Source organism: Orcinus orca, chromosome 4 (assembly GCF_937001465.1).
Source record: "Orcinus orca chromosome 4, mOrcOrc1.1, whole genome shotgun sequence".
In the NCBI taxonomy this organism is placed as follows: Eukaryota; Metazoa; Chordata; class Mammalia; order Artiodactyla; family Delphinidae; genus Orcinus; species Orcinus orca.
In genome coordinates this window covers 133,102,881-133,123,023 of record NC_064562.1, presented here as the reverse complement: position 1 = coordinate 133,123,023, position 20,143 = coordinate 133,102,881, and the positions used below count along the sequence as shown (strand labels likewise).

General features: G+C 39.0%; 1 protein-coding gene and 1 long non-coding RNA gene across 13 annotated transcripts in view; one reads left to right on the top strand and one right to left on the bottom strand.

Moving 5' to 3' along the window:
• The window catches only part of LOC117199543 (uncharacterized), a 167,427-nt gene that overhangs the window by 52,176 nt on the left and 95,108 nt on the right, over positions 1–20,143 (bottom strand). For 10 of the 11 annotated variants that reach the window (XR_007476882.1, XR_007476885.1, XR_007476883.1 and 7 more), the window contains one exon: positions 6,990–7,116. This is a non-coding gene — a long non-coding RNA (uncharacterized LOC117199543). Of the gene's footprint in view, positions 1–3,235; positions 4,719–6,989; positions 7,117–20,143 lie in introns of those variants that run through there. The other variant, XR_007476888.1, reaches the window with a different exon arrangement.
• Positions 1–20,143, top strand: part of PDE5A (phosphodiesterase 5A) — a 136,796-nt gene that overhangs the window by 92,312 nt on the left and 24,341 nt on the right. For both annotated transcript variants that reach the window (XM_004265087.3, XM_004265088.3), the window contains exons 12-14: positions 11,052–11,198; positions 15,875–16,000; positions 17,424–17,518. In XM_004265087.3, coding sequence (XP_004265135.1) covers positions 11,052–11,198; positions 15,875–16,000; positions 17,424–17,518 — 368 coding nt within the window. The remainder of the gene's footprint in view (positions 1–11,051; positions 11,199–15,874; positions 16,001–17,423; positions 17,519–20,143) is intronic.

The window sequence follows — 20,143 nt, the reverse complement described above, 5'->3', positions numbered from 1 at the left end:
GGACTAAATCCAGGCAGTCCAGACCCAAAGCCCACACGTCATTGCACAGCACTGGAGAGAATGCGCTAGGAAAGAAGGAAAGAGAATCAGGACTTGTAGATGTTCTTGATTAAATCACCGAGTAGGAAGCTGAGTCATCTGCCAAGAACAGTTGAAGGAACTTGAGATGATTTCATCTGAAAGATTAAGCTTCTCTAGGGGTTAACCTCATTCGAATTGGCTGTATTTCTTTTGTTCACGGTGACGTTTGAAGGAATGAGACGTTTTTCAATTATTTACAAAGGTTTAGAGGTTTAAAGTATTTCTCACATCAGACTTAATTGCCCGTTTGTGTAATCCTCGTAGAGTGATAAAGTTTTGAACTAACAGTATACTGTGAGCTGGAAATGATCGCATGGAGAGATACATTTTGAAGTGCTTGCAGGCTTTGTGGGATTATTAAGTTAGCTCTAAAATGAGGGCAAGGGTACACTTTGTTGTTTTAGATAAATAAAAACTAGCAAATAGAGTCATTTCTAAAGATAATGCTTAAAAAAATCCATTAGGATATTAAACTTTGCTTTTTACTTTGAAAATAGCATAGTCTTTCAGAAAAATTTGAAAATTATTTTCTCAATTATGTTAATAATTTTAGCCAGAGAAAAACACTTTGGAAAAACTGAGAATTGCTATATTGCAGTATTGTTCAAAACCATCTGTTGTTCCGTTTGGAAAATAGATTTCTGGCAGCTGCATTGAGAAATTTAGGATAACATAGCTTGTAGGTCAAATAATTCATTTGAATTGGTTGGAATTCAGCAACTGATTTCAATTCTGTTTTCTATCATCCTAATAAAAATTCCTTTGCAGCCCCAAATACACAGGTGTCTGCATCATCCAGAAATTACCAAAATTGCTGTCTTAGTCATGTGTCTGATGGTTTATCTCAATTTAAAACCTAAAATAAATTGAAAAGCTGTCAAATGCTTCTCAATTTTTATTTTTAGAAATCAGTTCTTGAAAGAATTAAATAATGTGCTTAAGTATACTAAATATTTATGCCTATATTCAGAAAAGTTTTCTAGTCATAAAAGTATAACAAAGTTGATAGGAAATTCAGAATCCTTTTTTTCCCTTGCTTAACTTGAGTTTTTATCCCATTTTTAATCTTATTTTCTCTTGGCTTAAAATTGGGTGTAGCAGAAATAGGGCCTCAAACAAGCATTTTGCCATATACCTTTTAATGATCCTTACAAGTTACTGAGCTAAAAATAAAAGGACCCCAGCTGACCTGGTTATGGTTATTAGAAAGTTGTTAGTTAAGGTATCAGAATGAAGTAAATGTTTATGTATTATAAGTAACTGAATATTTGATTGATTGATTGCCTTTTCTGCCTTCTCTTGCTAGAAGAACAGTAAATAAATACGTTTTAGAGTTTAGTTTTTTAAAATAAACTTCTCAGTTTTGTCATGGAGTCAGTGCTGATTCGGTTCCAATCCCTACAGCTTCTGCTTTATAGCAGTTTCTTTAATCACACGTAATGTATCTCAAAGCAAACTGAGACCCTGTTGTGATCCTGAAAGGTCTTCTGTATCAAAATAGAGAGAGAGGGAAAAGCTGGCCACTTAGGCAGGATTTCCTAGGACAGAATTTATACCTCATCTTGACCTTAACCTTTCAGAGCCAGAAACTTCAAGTGAACCCTCTTGATCAGGCATGTGTGTGAATGCTGCAGGTAACCGCAGTAAGGGGCAGAGCCAGATACCTGACCCAAATCTCTATTGCCTAAGGCAGCGTTAGAGTATAGAGCCACTTCCTTATGTCAAGATGATCATCACATTCCTTCACTTTGGGGGAAAATCTCTATGGATAGTCAAATTATAAATGGAAAATTTTGAGCAGATAATAATAAAGAAGAGTTGACCCTATGATCTAGATAACTAGTGTCACCGAACTGTAGCCAACAAGGCATCTTCTTCCTTAAAAAGTGCTAGAAATACTCTGGAACAATTTGGGTCCTTTGGACTTCCTGTACACTGTCAGTTGATGCATTCATTTTTATAGACGTCTATAACATGAATATATCTTTTCCACATTGCAAGATTTAATAGATTCTGTTTGGTTCTTCCTACTTTCATTTTGACAAGCAAATCTTACCTATTTTGCTTTGATTTTACTAGTGGATTACTTCCAGTGGCAGTCTTAGCTCCAAAGTATGTTGGCACTGTTCTTGAGCTTCTTATATACTAATTAGATGCTAACCAAATCTGAGTGTATTAGTCCCAATTGTAGTCATACATTTTCTCTGAAGTTTTACTTATAAGCATATATGTATTTTATTGGAATCTTAACATTATTATGTGCCTTCATTACATGGTTTTGAAAAACCTTATGCTCATTATTCAAGTTGTTTTTATAGTCTGTGCCTCTTCCCTATTGAGATTTAAAGGAATCCATTTATATAATGTTAGAAAGAAGGAAAAATAATAAAATATGTTAATATAGTTATTGAAGAAAATATGCTAATCTAGTCCTGCTAGGCCTTATTCACTTCTTTATTCTCTTTAAGATTTGGTTCCACATGCTGAGTTGGAATATTCACCTCTCTTTGTATTAGTAGGTTTCTTTCTCATTCATATTTGGATCCAATTCCTTCTTAGAGAAAGATATATTCTAACAGCCTTGTAAACTAACCGTGTGGGGTTTTTTCTTTGAAAACACATTTTCTGTGCATGTTAAACGTGGGGAAGAGAGACATTAGCCTTCTGTAAAGTGTAATGTGATGGCTGTCAGCGTGGCTTTGTTCAAAGACCCAGACCCAAACTGCTCTGCATAAAAGAGTGCCCGAAGAGGCAGGCTAGTGATGGGGACTATTTAAGGAGAACTTAAAATACCTGACTGAGCATCTCTCCTTGTGGCTACCAATAAACTCATCAAATACCTACATTAATTTTATTCCTGAAAATAATTTCCTTAAAGAATGGATCTTTGAGGAAAATCTCCTTCCCTCTTAACATCTGTATCGAATAAACATCAAGGAGTAATGTAACAAAATGCCTTCATAAAACACTGAAGCTAATTAGAAGAATTTGACATTTTATGGAAGACCAAGTTCAGTGGCTGCCTTTCTTTCAGACTGAATTTAATAAATAACTTTCTGAATAAGGGCCTTTCTTAAGAGTTGACAATTAGGAGTTGTTTCTGTAATTTCTATTTTAGCTCTTGAGATTTGATACTTCAGACCTCAGGCAGGCAGAATGCCTTTGATTGCAGTGTGACCTTTTTTGTGTAAAGATTATACAGTTGAGCAAATTGTGTAGCCACATGTCTTTATTTTCCTCCAAGGTTACCAGAGACTTTGCCACAGGCTAAATATATAAACCTTTTTCATGAGACATCTGCCAAAAATGTGAAACTCAATAATTTTTAAATGACCCTTATATTTACCATACCCAAGTGTATTATTTTCCATGAACATGTGATTTATGGGCTTCAAGGAGACTATACATTTTATAAACGTATTATTTCCTATAAAGTTTCATTTCCACGCTTGTGTAAAAGGGACCCCAGTGTGTCCCTTTTTGTTGTGTAAATGGACTTATTTCATAATAAGAAATAGTTGAATAAAAGAAGGGCTGTCATTTGTCTTAAGTAAGGTACTGATAAAGCTCAGGAACAATTCTCTTTGACTTTAGAAAAATAGGTGACCTTACTAGTCAGGATTCTCCAGAGAAAAAGAAGCAGAAGGAGATTTTATATATGCGTAAATGAGAGAGAGAGAGATTCTGAGGAGTTGGCTCACATGCTTGTGCGGGCTGAGAAGTCCACAGTCTGCTGTCTGCAGACTAGAGACCCAGGAAAACCAGCGGTGTCATTGAGTTGAGTCTAAAGGCCTGAGAGCAGGGGAGCTGATTGTTGAAATCCCAGGCCCAGTGCCTGAGAAGATAGGAGATACCCCATTCCAGTGGGCTTGGAGGAAGCAAGAAGGGGCACGTTCCTCCTTCTTCCATCTTTTGTTCTGTCGGGCCCTCAGTGGATTGGATGATGCCCTCGCACGTTGGGGAGTACAGTCTCCTTTACTGAGTCCACAGATTCCAATGCTCGTCTTATCCAGGAACACCCTCACAGACACACCCAGAAATCATGTTTCATTTGGGCACTCTGTGGCCAGTCAAGTTGCGACATAAAATTAACTATTACAAGTGACTAAAAAAGGTAGTTAAATGTGTACTTACATTCTCTGTCATTGTGTTGTTAGGGATCACTTACGCAAACTTATTAGCATCCTTGTGTTGTTGCACTTAAACAATATATTTCAATTTTTTGTGTGTCTATCTTCTCCATCAGACTGTTAGTTCTTGAGTCATAATAATAATAGCTACTATTTAGTGATTGCTTAACAGGAACCTGGTTTACATGTTTTGTTGAGTAACTGAGTGAATGATTCTGGAAAATTCAGACTTTTAGGAAGCCTATAATCTAGCATGAAATAACACAATTCACGATCCTTCAATGCATTCAACAAGATTATGCTTTCTTTTTTCTTAAAGTGATTATGAAGCTAGAAATAATTTAATAGTTGATGAAATGAATAAAACAGCGGCTAACTGGTCATAGAGCTTTCATTTTCATGAATATAGCATGATGGTTAAGAACGTGAGTCTAGAGAGAGATGTCTAGGTTCAGATTCCAGCTCCGTGATCTCGGGTAAATCTGTGACTTCTCTGAGCCTCAATTTCTTCATTTGTAAAAAGAGAATAATGAAAGAACTTAGAGAGTTGTAGTGACCAGAGTTCCTGGTACATATGCCTCCCCCCCTATTACGTGTCAGTTATTATTAGTAATGGTGATAGTGGGAGGAAAAGCAGTTCTCCTAATGTAGTAGGAGCAATGTTGAGGCCTTCATCTTCTCCGTCATGTTCCAAGCCTTTTTGCCCAAACCATTCTAATTATGCACCATCAGGAAAGTTGTTGGGGGATGGAGGGAATGAAAAGTGCCCACCAAACTGAGAAGGTATCTTGAGACTGAAAAACAAGGCAGGCAGCTCCACACAATCAATGGATCAGTTCATCGTAGTGTAACTTACAGGGCAGGATCGGATGGACAACAATTTGGAAGCATTCACAGCTGCACTCCACACCACCGAGGGGCCACTGGGACAATTTTATGGTTAATCTAGGGTATACGGGTATGTGCTTGGAAACAGGGAGTGCATTCCTAAGTCAAGATTTATGAATGGGTAGCTAGTCTCAGGGGTGCTGGGAATTCGTCAGTGAAGGTCTTCATCATTGTTTGGAGCTAACAGAGCATAGAGGCCACCTGGACCTAATGATTGTTAAAAATATCTATTAACTACAAAGCCCTTGATGACGGAGAAATGATTTACCATATAGTACAGCCCTGGGGAGGGTCAGTGGAAGGACAGGAGGAACTGTATGGGCCCAAGATGGTGTCAGTTATGCTAACAACCATACAAAAGTATGCACTCATTTTTGAATTAGCCAAAAAAGAACAACAGGTGGGTGGAAAACAGGTAGGAAGAAAAAAGCACCATGTGTTCTAAAATAAATGTAAGCCTTTTGTTTGTGAAGTGTAACCAATTCTCTACTTGAGGGGAGTTATCTAGAGTTGACCATTTTAAGTAACATCCTACCCAGAGCTGCTAAAAAGTAGAAAACTTTTGGTCATTGCTTTCCCATCCCGAGTTTCCAGTGTTCTTGCAAGTGAATCAATCAAAATTTAATGACACTTAAAACAAGCTGAAGCTGAGTTTTTTAAATTACAGTAGCGAAGTATTCATTGTGCAGATGAAAGAGGGAATTCAGCTATAAAAAATTTTTCAAAAGTAAATAAAGTGAATAATTGAACTGTAAGAGAAGAAGTCATAGTCTATAATTTATCCGTTGTGTCTCACTCAGCATGGTTCATTACTAATGTTTGTGTTATAGCTCTTTGCCAAATTAAAGTAAATATTATGAAGAACTGACTAGATGCTTGATGATCACAAAAAGTTTTTCATTTATACATTCACATTTATCTCCTATTTTATGTGGGTATTATATTAGGTGTTACAAATATAACAAGAAGTAATCAATCTCTGTCCTCTTGGAACTTAAAGAATAGTGAAGGACTATATGTATAACTTAATTATATAATATTATATAATTATCCGAAAAAAAAGCTATGACTGTAAAGTATAGGCATCATGAAATTATATACTATAGACGTAGTCTAGAGTGAATGGTTTGGGATATGTGTAGTTATCCACATCTTCTTAAATGTCTCAGTTCCATTCTTGGTGACCCACTTGCTCCTGATCAATGCTCTAATGTTCACATAAGAGATACGGCAAGTCTGTGATTTCATCCTGCACCGTCATTCAGCAGCCTACAGGATAAGAATGTGTGTGGGTTTCGAGATCTGGCTCACTTTGGAAACTTTCATGTAAGCCAGAATCAGAAAGCCACTAGGCCATCTCCTTCCAGAATGAACCATCGCAGCATATTTTGGGAGTGAGAAAGCTGCTGCCAGAGCTGAAGTCTCCACAGCTGCATAACACCCTCTGGAACCACATTTTAGAAAAATGGGTTCCTCGTGTGGTAGGCACTGTGTTAGTTTGAAATTCAGGTATACCTCATTGAAGAAACCAAATTTCATCTGGAACCCTAGCTGAAAGGGAGTCAGCGAAATACATTTTTGAGCTTTCTTAACTCTTCAGAAAATGAAGGCTCACTAGGAAAAGGTTGAAATAGATGTTATGTTAATGGAGTCTTGCTACAGTATCTACCACAGAGACCCGGAAGTGAAAGAGACAGCATTAATTAACCTTGAAAACAAATGGCAAAAACATAGACACCTCTCCCCACCTTGCATAAAAAAGTCAAATGATGGCAATTTCCAAAAACTCAATTTTTCATTTAGAGCATTATTGCAGTAAGTATAGAGGCTACCACGTACCCATGAAAAGCATAGCATCACCGTAACAGCTAAGGAGCACCATCCATTTACCTTAAATGGTGAGAGAGTCAGAGACGGAGCTTGGGCCTGTACAGGAAGGTCGCTGGCAAGATTTAGATGCCACTCACAGGGTGGCCTTGGATTCCAAAGTGAGAAGGCAGTTATAGATCCTGGAGTCCTGTGGACACAGAGATAAATGAAACCTTAGAGACAACCCCCTCATTTTACAGGTGAGAAAATGGGCAGAGGTTGAACATCTTGTTCAGGGTGACAGAGTCAGTGGGGCATCGGGACTAGAACCCCTAATAGCAAACATTCCTTTACCGTGTGCTTCACCTTGCTTTCAGGTTTCTCTTTTTATGATCATTATCTAATGCCAGATGCAGATGTGGTAGCTGATCTAGGATAATGCCGGCTGGTGATCAGTTTATTATATAGATCCTCATCAGTCAGACGGTACTCAGAACAGCTGGTTTTAATTAAAGATCACTGAGCAGTTAAAGTATTTTTGTAGCTCTGAATACTGCTTCCTTTAACCCAATCCAGTCCTACTCCCAAGGATATGTCCAGTTCCACCCTTAGTGAATTTCACTTCCAGAGTTTTGTTTTGTTTTGTTTAATTTTTGCAAGAATGGTGAAAAGGGATCAAGACTTTAGAAAAAAGAGTCATAAAAAAGGAACTTGAATGAAGAATTTCCTCTAAAGAGTCACGAGAGGTAACTAGTTTCTTTATGAGTTTGAGTGGCAGATATAATTAAAGAACTCAGAAGAAAAATGACTTTGTACTACCAAACGGTTTGCCAGGTTGAATCTTTAACCCAGGGAGCTTTGTATATTCTTTATATCCCGTATTTGGTTAATTTGACACAAATTAGAACTCCCAACCCTAGAAAGGCTTAACTATATTCAGATGAAGCACTAAAATATCTAATTGCTATTGCCTGAGAATTCACAGGCACTGTGCTTTCATGTGGGGAAATAAGCAGTATTGTGCAGTATTAGGTGGTATCGTAGTTCCAGAAGTTCGAATTGGATTAGTCAACCATAATACATATACACATTTATAGCTTTACAGAATCTATAAAATATGTTACTTGTTTGTCTTCAGCATCATGATGCAATAAGTTATATTATCCCCCAAAGAAAAACAAAGTCAGAAGTCTCACTTTGCAAATTCTAACAAATCAAACGTTCAGTGAAGGAAGCTATAAAAATCCAGAATTGTATATACATAACCTCTCCCAGAAATACCACATATTTTTTCCCTGCTATTAGTAAGATGTAGACTATTTCGTTTTATAAAATGGTAAGTTAGAATGACAGGCAATATGTTTTACTTAAAATCCCCTTTATCCCAAGCCCTTTCAGGGCAGACAGAAAGTTGAATTCTCTTGTGATGGTCAGAGAAGCAGTTTACGAGAGCTTTAAATGATGTGTGACTTTCTCATGGCTTATTAGCAATCGATCCCGAGAATTCCGAACCTCTGTATCACTGACCACAAGGTTCTGAAGGAAAATGTCTGCACATCCCCCCAGGTCAGCTTAGAAAGGTTGAGTCGTGGTGTGACGTGGCTGAACAAGCAGAAGAGAAGCGTCTTTGCTCTCAGGAGAGAGCGGTCGGGAGTTAGAGTGTATAATGGGGCGAGGCACAAGCCATGTTGGCCGTCTTCATCCCGTTGTGTTTAGAATATCCGTTGTGGAAGGAAAGAGGGAAAACTTCCTGCTCTAAGAATAATGATGCCCTAAGGAACAAACATCTGTTCTCTTGTGCAATATTTAAGGGAAGCAGCTGTCATCTGCTCTGAGTTAAAAGGTGGGCCTACTCCCACCTCCACACTTCCCCGGTCCCCTCAAGCTGTCTGCTCCGTCTCGATGTTGGAGGCTGGTGTAAACAGCGCTACCCTTTCTCGGTGCATTTTCAGCCCTCCTTTCTTCCCCTAGTTCAGCCCACGCGTTAGCCTGTCGAATTGACTGAACAGAAGGCGTATTTCCTCATGAATTTTGGGCTTGGGCAAAAGAGTCTTGGTTTGGAGTATGAAGAGGGTGACATTCTTTTAAAGTTTAATCAGGTCTGGTATATGTAAGTAAAACACGAGGGTCCTGATGAGCAGAGAATGTGCGCGCGCCCTCAGGCTGGTAGGGAAAGTTCTAGATTGCTCCATAAAGTTTTAGTAGTTTTGACCTTTTTACTTCATAAAAGATGGAGGGAAGGCAGAGAAGTGATATACCAGATTCTCAGAAGAAATTTAAGGGGTTTGGAGGGAATCAAGGAAAAAACATTGGAAAGAACCTGGTTTTCTTCCCTCTGCCCCACACCAAGTTAAAGCCTCTTTTCATCACGTCAATCTCAGCCACATCTGGCTAAGGCAGTTACAGTGCTGGCAGAGTGAATAGTCAAGGGGATGGAGAAGTGGGGTTCTTACAAGTTCTCATGCCGGCAGGGGCACGGCAGGAAATCTAGGAGAGAAGCCTGACAGCTTTGCTCAGTATGAGGGAGCCGGGGGGCCTCGGCTGTGGCCAGCATTGCTTCATGGGAATTGGGGCTCAACGTGGCCGGATTTTCCAGGAGACGCCAGAAATCCTGTTTTATTTTTAAAACTCTCCCAATTTTTAAATAGTATAACAAATTCGGTGGTTTTTAAAAAATATTCAGTACCAAACCAAACGAATTGGAATGCATTTGCCAGGTCTGCTAGTTTTCTAACTCAAGTTAATGGGCTCCACTCTCCTAAGAAGTTTTGGGACCTTAAAACCAGAACTTATAACTCAAATTAAGTGAAGGGAATAAGATTTTCCCCCTTCCATTCATTTAATAAATATTCATATTAACAAATATCAAAACTGTATCCATCAGTAGACACAATGGATACAAAGATGTGTAAGGTACAGCCCCACCTGTCAGTCGCAGTGTATTTAGGAGACAGATAAACAAGAAATTACATTATAGTGAACTTCGTGTAATTAAACAGGTATTCCCAAGGTGGGATTAGCTCTGAAGGGCATTTAACTCTTCTTTGGATGGGAACTGTGTCTTAAGTTCTTTAGTTAAAGAAAGTAGGAGAAGCAGGAGGTAAAAGGAACATTGATTTAAAAAAAAAAAAGAGCAAGGTGTATTTGAAGAAATTGCAAGTGTTTTACTACAATTAAATGACTAACAAATCAAAACTGAGGATGTTAATTAAAACACAGATCCCCCTCCAAAACACCAGTTTCTTAACCCATCCCAGACCTACTGAATCAGAATCACTTATTTTTTTTTTTTTTTTTTTTTTGCGGTATGCGGGGCTCTCACTGTCGTGGCCTCTCCCGTTGCGGAGCACAGGCTCCGGATGTGCAGGCTCAGCGGCCATGGCTCACAGGCGCAGCCGCTCCGTGGCATGTGGGATCCTCCCGGACCGGGGCATGAACCCGTGTCCCCTGCATCGGCAGGCGGACTCTCAACCACTGCGCCACCAGGGAAGCCCACTAATTCTATTTTTAATAGGCACCCTAGGTGATTCTTGTGGTCAGGCTTGAGTAAAGTAGGTTCTGTTAGTCTCTAGATTAGAGATTGTGTCAAATCTGAGAGCAGCATAATCTGTCTGCACTGGAAGCCAGGCTCCAGTCCTTACCTGGCTGTGCCACCATGGGTAAGGAAGTGTTCATCCATGCTCACGTTTCTGTACTTGAACAATGGAGCTAGAGTATCGATTTCATAAGGTTGTCTTGAGGATTAAATGTAAAATGCTTAGAACATTATCATTATCCTGCTCACCACTTATCCTCTGGGACGGGGCCAATAATTACTCAATAAGTATCTGTTGAACGAATAACACTGAGGAGGTATAAAGGGGCAGGATCACTGGAGTCCTTAGTTCTGCCTGCTGTTCTAGGTACAGTTACCCTCTCTCCTCCACCTGGCCTACCTGGAACCATATTAGTTACCCACATGTGGCTCAGTTTAAAAAAAAAAAAATGGAGTAACTTCTACATTAAAAGATTTCTAGTATATGACATTAAAAGGAAAAAAAATAAACACAGTGTGCTATTTCCCCATAGCAAAGCAAGAAAACTTTGTGAATCACTGCTGCTTTAACAGCTTTATCTCACTTTCTTCTTCTCCCCTTACCTAAGGCTGCCATGGTACCATCTGCCCAGACACTTAAAATCACCGACTTCAGCTTCAGTGACTTTGAGCTGTCTGACCTGGAAACGGCACTGTGCACAATCCGGATGTTCACTGACCTCAACCTTGTGCAGAACTTCCAGATGAAACATGAGGTAGGAATGCAGTGGTGTCCTCTGGAAAGCGTGTGTGTGTGTGTGTGTGTGTGTGTGTGTAAGGGAGAGAATTAGTTTTGGACACTAGTATGGAATAAGGATTTTTAAGTTTCAGAGATTCATATACTGTCACCTAATGCATACCCAGCGTGTTTAAAGAAAAGTTATCAACCATTAAAAAGACATGTATTGGGTTCCCACATGTATCAAGCACCAGGTTGAAGAATAGGGGAGAATATTCCCAACAGTGAGAGCAGCGTGTGCAAAGGCAGGATGACAGAAAGCGGGGTTGGAGGCATGGAGCACTGGAGAGGGGCTGAGAAAAGCAACCAAGAAGCAGATTCTGTAGAACCTTGTACACTATTCAGAGGAATTTGGATTTTATCCTGAAAACAATGGTGAGTCACTGAGGAATTTTAAGTAGGGAAGTAACGTGATCTGATTGTGGAGGTTACGATAACACAGTAGAAAGAAGGACCAAAACAGAGTGAACTCCTTTGGAAGTGAGGGAGTGAAGAGGTTGATGTGAAGCCAAGCTCTTGGTTCAAACAGGGTCACCCATATGGAGTGAAGATGAAAACTGATTTTAACCCCCGTCGATTACCTTATTCGCCTCTCAGAAAATAGCAAGACTGAAATCAATACCTTCTAATACCAGTTGGGAGATATCAGGGAATTCTATTCTGTTTCATAATGGCTACGTGTATCTCATCAAAGAATAAGGGAGAATAGAAAGGCCGATATGAAAAAAAAAAAATCAGTAATTTGCCTTTAAAACTACTTTTTTTCCAGTCAGGTGAATGTCTAGTCTCCTCGTACAGATTTCCTATCTGGAAATGTAAATACCTTGAAGGCCTCCACTATCCAGCAATCCATTCATTCATAAAATGAATATTTATTAACAGTAAGCAGTGTATCCTGTACTGTGCTAGGTACACATTTCAGTGATGATTCGTCCCTGCTCTCAAAGCCTCACTGAGGCATGAAAACTGAGGGCTAATATAGCTAAGGTTAATACAGTGTCATTTCTGGTATTACTGGGGGCCCGAATCTAGTTCTTTCTTTAATTTAACCGGTTTATATTACTCTTGGGTGAAAACAAAGACCAACTGTCTGTAGACTCTTCTCTAGTAATACTTCACTCCTATAAGAGCGTGTTGATTAAGAGATCATATCATTTAATTATTTTAAGAAGCTCTCAAGAAAGGTTCTTTGGTTGTTATTGTCCCTGTTTTACAAATGAAGAAATTGACATAGCATGGTGGAGTAGAAAGTTCATGGATTTTGAGTCATAGCTCAACTAGTGATTACCTCTGACTTCTTTGGGCAGTTAATCTCTCACATTCTCAGTTTTGTAATCTGTTCATTGGGAATAGTGGTACGACCTCCCCAGCGGGAGTCCTGTGAGAATTACACATGCATCTGTGAGATTGTCTATTTGCATGCATGTGTATGTGTGCACCCTTGTATATTTCGATTAACACACAGGTGTAGAGTACATGTCAGTTATCCCTTCCTTAGACCAAATTTGACCATGGTTATATTTCCCTATCAGATTTCTCTGTGGTAGGTTATAGGGCTCATTTTAAAAAGCCTCTTCTATTAATGGAATGAAGATCTCATTTAGAGCCAGAAGTTCTAAACGCAAATCTCAGTTCTGCTTCTTGCTAGTCACGGAACTTCTAAACCTAGATAGCGGCTCAAATCCCTTTCCATTCCTGAGATCGCCCATACTTTACACTAGTGCTGATTCTGTTGAAAGGGCCTGGACAGAACAGGAATATGATCCTTGTACCTATTTATGAAATTCTTATATAAGTTGATTTATTTCTTATTTCTTAAAAACATAAGCTTTTAGATAGCATTTGAGTGTTGGGTATGAAGATAGTCACTGAGAATTTCTTTTACAGTCTTTTATTTTTACCTTTCCTTGAATGTTTATCCATTAGGCAGACATTTCTCCTCGATGTCTCATTCATCTACTCTCATTTTCTGTTTGAATAACTCCTATTCTAATTCCGGCCAACATCAACACGAACATTGCTATTATTCTGGTTGGCCTTCCTGCCTTAGTGACTCTTCTGGTTTTGTTTATTTGAGATATTATTGTCACTGTACATTTCAGATATAATTTTAGGATGATAAAATTAAAATGTGACTGCTAGAGAGGATGTTAAGCACCATGAAGTGCCCCGACAAAGAATATTTCCTACTGAAAGTTATGTCAGATCTTCCTGTCTCTGCTTGGCTTCCAAATCTTGAGTTACTCTCCTATAATTCTTGCTGATCTCTGAAGCAGATTCTTCAACTCTACTCCAACAAATCTGCGTGTGCTGTACTTGTTTTCCTTGACCTTCTGTCTTTTACGTGTCGTTCCTCCCCTGAATGGACAGGATGGCTCCACTTCCAAGTCTGCTCCAAGTATGTTGTGCCATAACATACTTTTCCTCAGAGCCTGACTTAAAAATCTCTATTTCTGGGAGAACCCTAGGATTGACTTCATGCCACTTGGAATGCTATTGACAGTTTATAAATTTGTGCTCTCATTTTTATGTGAATTTATTTCCTTTATATGTGTGCTTTTGTTACTTTCACTCACTACTGATTGAAATTCTTGAAGGCAGGAGCTAAGCTGTGTTTTTTCTTTCTTCGCTTTCTCCCATAGCATCTTAAGGATGCCGTGCAGGACTTAGGGAGCCTAATGTTGGAGACTGATTCAGTGTATTGAGCATGCTCCCTAGGGTCTTCCAAACTGCACATAATTACTCAGTAGTCCTGTACAAAAGATTGTACTACAGATTTGAACACGCCAGGCATATCCACCAAGCATTAAGCAGATCTGACCATAATTTTCCTAAACGCTGTTAAGAACATTTGATAACAGAATCCAAAACTGTACTTGAATCTAGTTATTAATTAGATACAGTTGGGTATCCATTGGGTTACCTAGTTCAATAGGCCCATTTCCATAGAAGCAGTATAGGGAGTTCCCTGGCGGTCCAGTGGTTAGGACTCAGTGCTTTCACTGCCATGGCCTGGGTTTAATCCCTGTTCGGGGAACTAAGATCCCACAAGCCACGCAGTGTGGCCAGATAATAAAAAGAAGCAGAATAGAGTAGTCCATCAGGAATTAGGTTTCATAAAGTCATTTTGGTCATTATTTCACATTATATGCATAAGTGCCTATTTAATTATATCTACAGATTTATGATTAGTAAAGAGATATGTCCATAGGTTAAATTTCTGGGTTTTCCTGCTTATTTTCCTTGACTCTTTAATTAATCGCCAGTAATTTTCCATGACACTTCACTTTCTAAGCATATCAAAGAAAATTAATTGCTCTTACTTAAAATTCTCCTAATTAGATAAATCTATCATCTTCGGGGTCGACTTTGTTGAGAAATGGTCATGCTGCAGTGTACTTCAGGTTAGCACGTCAACCTTAGGCATACGGAAATCCTCTGGGAAATATGGTTACTCGGGGGTGAAAGAGCTAGGGGACATTTGGGTTCTTTTTATCAGAATTCCCTGTGAACTGCGTCATAGAACAGGAACAAAGAGACCTGAAAAGAAAAGGGAGGATATGAAAGCATTGATTTTTCTGCCAAATCCTCTATAAACAATTTCTACCAACAAAGAAGAAACCTTGTTTTTGGCCTACTTTTGCAGCCAATCAAACTGTGTTGAATATTGTTAAAGCAACATTCGTTTCCCTGGTACTTTTTCTATTCCCCAGGGCAATGCCCTTTGTGTTTGAAATATCTCCAGTGATACACGTAGGGAGAAGCACATATTTATTTTTAGAGATCCCCAAAAGTATAGTAAATCATTCAGTATTGAAGAGAGGCAGACTCTGATGCTAACACAAACACAAAATTATCAAACTTACAGCCCATGAATCCCTGGGGATTTTACTGAATACACCACTAAGGAGTTGAATTAAACCCAGCTTGTGAGATTTTTCTGAAATCTATCCTTTTTTTCCCCATCTTTTAAAATATGTGTATAACACACACACACACACACACACACACACACACGCCAGGGCTTTATGTTGCATATATTATTTTTTGTTAATTACTTCTTGGTAACCAAGCAGTAACTCTGCCTGAATATTTAAGCATAGTTTAAAAGGGACAAAGATTGGGACTTGGAGCTCCAGTTTGTCCTTGGACATGTGCTGTGTGCCTTGCCCCCAAGCCATCCCCAGAGCCTCACACCATTACTTTTGCAGACATACAGAATGGGAGCATGAGAAGAACTGGAGACTGGCTGCTTGCATGGCTCCCTGAGAGTGAATTCATGCACATGTGACTGCCTACTTGGACTCTCCTAATTGATGACACATGGACATAATATCTTTTAAAAAGCTAGTCTGTGCCCTACCCATGACAAAAGTACCTTTCTTCGAGCTGCCTTGCATTTCACATCTAATTTAGTTAGCACGGTGGTTTGCATGGTAGGCTCTGAAGTCAAACTGCTGAGGTTACAAGCACTGTGACCTTGGGCAAGTCTCTGAATGTCACTTTCCTCATCTGTACAATAATCAAAATGGTAGTGCCTCCCTCAGAGTCCCGGGAGTTCGATGTAAATGCTTTGTACATTGCGTGAAGATTAATAAATGTGTGATAAATGTCAGCAGTTATTTTTACTACTTAACGCTTTATTTCCTAAAGGTTCTTTGCAGGTGGATTTTAAGTGTTAAGAAGAACTATCGGAAGAATGTTGCCTATCATAATTGGAGACATGCCTTTAATACAGCTCAGTGCATGTTTGCCGCACTAAAAGCAGGCAAAATTCAGGTACTTCTTAGAGCCATTTATATATTTAAGACATTTTGTTGCTTTGCTGCAAGAATACAGCATATTCTTTCAAGTGTTTTTTTAATGTGCACTAATGACGATTGAGAATAATATTTAATGCCACTTACAAAATAAATTACATTTTGTTAATTAAGGAAGACTGGTATGGCAAAATAATTTCTAATTTTCTTTCATATATAATATATATGGCCTATTTTTAAAAATCTTTAAAATAGCTTCATGTTAAACTAAATAGCCTTTGGGCAAATAAATGCTTCCTTCAGAAGAAAACTCTACAATATAAGAAAAGTATCAAATTTCTCATGTTCACATTCAACCTGCTCCATAGTAGAATTCCTCAAAAACCACTCAGGTCCTGAACTTGGCTCCATAGATGAGTCCAGGGTTCTCTGTCACATTTTCTCTGGAGCACTCTGTTAATTTTATAAGTACTATTTCATGGAAACGGTTTTGGTTTCATATACATTGACCAGAGACTGTTTACAGGAAGATCAATGCAGGAAACGTTCAAGTAATTCGTTCTTTTCTGGGCCAAATTTTTCATATCTCTGTCCTTAGATTCTAACTTCAGTGGGAATCGACAAGTTATTCTATGTCAGTGATTCCAGGCATACATCATAAAACTGTTTTTAATTCAGAGCTTCCATGCTCTTTTTTATTTAATAAATTCTAAAAATGTTATTCTCTGTCTCTACTTTCATAGAGTGCACATTTTAGCTGGCTAGAGCTAAAAAAAGTGATTGTTGTCCAAGAAGCCATATCAGATACCATAGTAGTACTTTCCTGCCATAGCAAACATTTATAAGAAATAGGGTGGGGCTTCCCTGGTGGCGCAGTGGTTGAGAATCTGCCTGCCAATGCAGGGGACACAGGTTCGAGCCCTGGTCTAGGAAGATCCCACATGCCGCAGAGCAACTAGGCCCGTGAGCCACTACTACTGAGCCTGCGCGTCTGGAGCCTGTGCTCCGCAATGAGAGGCTGCGATAGTGAGAGGCCCGCGCACCGCGATGAAGAGAGTGGACCCCACTTGCCACAACTAGAGAAAGCCCTCGCACAGAAAACGAAGACCCAACACAGCAAAAATAAGTTAATTAATTAATAAACTCCTACCCCCAACATCTTCTTTAAAAAGAAATATATATATATATATAGACTATAGGTGGACAGGTTATTGATTATTTGAGGCATTTGAACTTTTTCGGTTGATAATGATAATCCCATTCTGAAAACAAAGTACGACTGATTGCCTGCAGAATAGGATTCTAGCGTGAGTCCTATGTGACTAGAAAGCACATATGTAAAGCACTAAGGAGAAAACCACGTGATTGGTGGAAAGAGGTGGTATAATGCGCTTTACCAAATTGTTCTTTCTCTTTCTTTCTTCTGCTCTTCGGTCGTGCAGAACAGGCTGACTGACCTGGAGATACTCGCACTGCTGATTGCTGCCTTAAGCCACGATTTGGATCACCGCGGTGTGAATAACTCTTACATACAGCGGTAAGGCATTCACCCCAGCAACAGAAGAGATTGTTTCTTTTAAATTGTAGTTTTAAAAGTAAAAGCCACAGCATAATTTGATGGTACAAAATTTCAGTTGGTCAAGGTCCCATAATATACTCTGGTTTTATTTAAGGGAAATGGAAAAAATAATGCAAGTCCAATATTGTGTTGGTAACATCTCTGGCCTGAAGTTCAAAAACTATTTATGTTGAGAATCTTATTTCATTAGATAATTACCAAGCGTTTTGCTTTTGTTTATATACACCCAGCTTAGGAGCTTCATTGGAAAACTGTTAAGAGTAGATCAGAAAAGGTAGAATTTCACCCTGGAATAAAAGATAATATTTGAAAAGTGCTTAGCTCTATCCTAAGTACTTAGTAAATGCTGCCTAGAAAGAGGCTTTTGGTCTTAGCGAAGGCAATGGAACACAGTGTTGGAGACTTTGGGCTCTGGGGTCAGACTTGGATTCAAATCCTACCTCTGCCACAGAGTTCCTGTGTGACCATGGGCAGGACACTCCTCTCTCTACACCTCCATTTCCTGGCTTGTGAAATCGAGATAACAGCATTCCTACCTCATAGGGTTCATATAAGTTTTAAGACATAACACACATCACTACCAGGTAGAATGCCTGGTACATATCTAAGTGTTAAATAAATCTTAGGAGCTGAAGCCTGCATCTTGGCTGATGTTGCGAGTAAGATACTAACTCTTCAGACAAGCTTTTCAGGCTCCCTTCTGAACCACGCTTAAGTAACATTTGCAATGACAAATGAGATAATAAAGGTGATATCACTTTTCATCAGATTTTTGAGCCACTGTGACATTTTTATTTTCTTGAAGCAAGTTAGTTGAAAGGCATACGTTTTAATGGTGAAATCTCTTACTACAGAGCATTTTTAAGGTATGCAAGTGATTCAACTAAAGCATAGATCTCTCTAGGAAATTCCACATGTCTGATATCTTGAGGGAATTTCAGAAAGCTCTCTAATCACATTCCCTTTATCTAAATACAGTAAACGGAAAACTTCATGCAAAAAGAATTGTAGCGATGTAGCAACCGTGTCCTCTGCTGACCTTTGATGGGAGAAGATAGCAAGCTCTTGCCTGACTATCAGAGGCTTGCTGTCTCCTCTTTAAAGTCTAATGTTTTGGAGAACTGACTGGGTGACATGTCCTTTGTACCCTGTGCTTTGTCATGTGATTGTGGTCCTGAGCCTCCCATCAACACAGGAGTAATTATGGAAGGAAACAACGACGTGAAAAGATTTACAGCGCAGAGTTAAGCACGGCCTAAGGATGAGAGCCAGCGGTGCTGCCTTCTCTTCCTGCCTCAGCACTGAACATCATATCATTAGGATATGGATTATTAGTGTATGGATTGCCATACTGCCCTGCTTTGGAGTGAAAAAAACCACTAAGCTATTTTTTCCTTTGTTTATTTAAAAATAATTACCCGGAAAAACATCTGGAGAAACGTCATCCTCTCTTTGAAAAAAAAAAAAAGTCCTGGGAAAAAGTCAGACCACACAATCTTGCTTTCACATACACCGCAGAGCAGACTTACACTAAGTAATAATAACTTTTAAAAAAATTAAAGGAGTTTCAGAGATATTTATTTCTTCCTACATCCTTGTGGTTTGAGTAAAGGAAACCAAGAATTTCCCAGGGATGTTTCTTTTTTTCCTTTCCCTAGTGGTAAACGAGTGATACCTCCAGTAGGATTTTCTTAACCAGGGGACTCTTTGGAGACTAAGAGTATCAGAAACATTTCCATATAAAGAACTAACTTCTAAAAAGGTGTACTGTGTCCAGACCTCATCAGATATTCAAACACTCTATAAAGAAAACCAAAACAGTAAGACACAAAAGTAAAAGTAATATATCAAAAAGACAAAAAAGCCCTCATATGGTAGCAAAGTTAGAAACTGAACTCTGTCATTTGTGCTTGTTGAACATCTTTTCAGAAAATTAAATTGAAGTAAGATTTTCCTTGTTTAGGAAACTGTGTTTCGATTCAGTATCTGATTCTTTGATTCCTTCTTGGCCTAGGAAGATTGCCATTGTGAAGAGCGCTTCAAGTACACCAGTGAAATCTTTGAGAGAAGAGTTCACTGCTTGTGCTTTCTTCTCCCACATGGGTGGATGGAGGCAAGAGTGATTCCAGATAGTTATTGAATTATTCTTTTAAAAATAGGCAGTCATAGGAACAAAATGGCTGAAGCGCAGACATCTGCTTATGTGGAGAAATTTCCCCACGTTAGGCCTGCCATCAATATAAGAGGACTCTTGTAGATGCATTTATTTGGTTAGAGTCAGGATTGGTGTTTTATAAATATAGTGAAATTATCCTACATTTTAGGCAAAGAGATAATGTGCAGTTACTGGGGCCTGGTACTTTGCTAGGCAGAAAGAGAGCTATAAAAGTATAAAATTCGGCTTCTGTTATCAAGGAGTTTGCACAGTTTCATGAAACAATGGTGATTAATGCCAGAAAGTATCTAGTAAGTCCTGTGTTGTTTGATAACGTGGGCTATAAGTGGTCAGTAGAGGAGACTGACGATGATCAGTGTAGCCCATCCTTACTGTTAATGGAGGAGGTGAGACTGCAGCCGGATCTC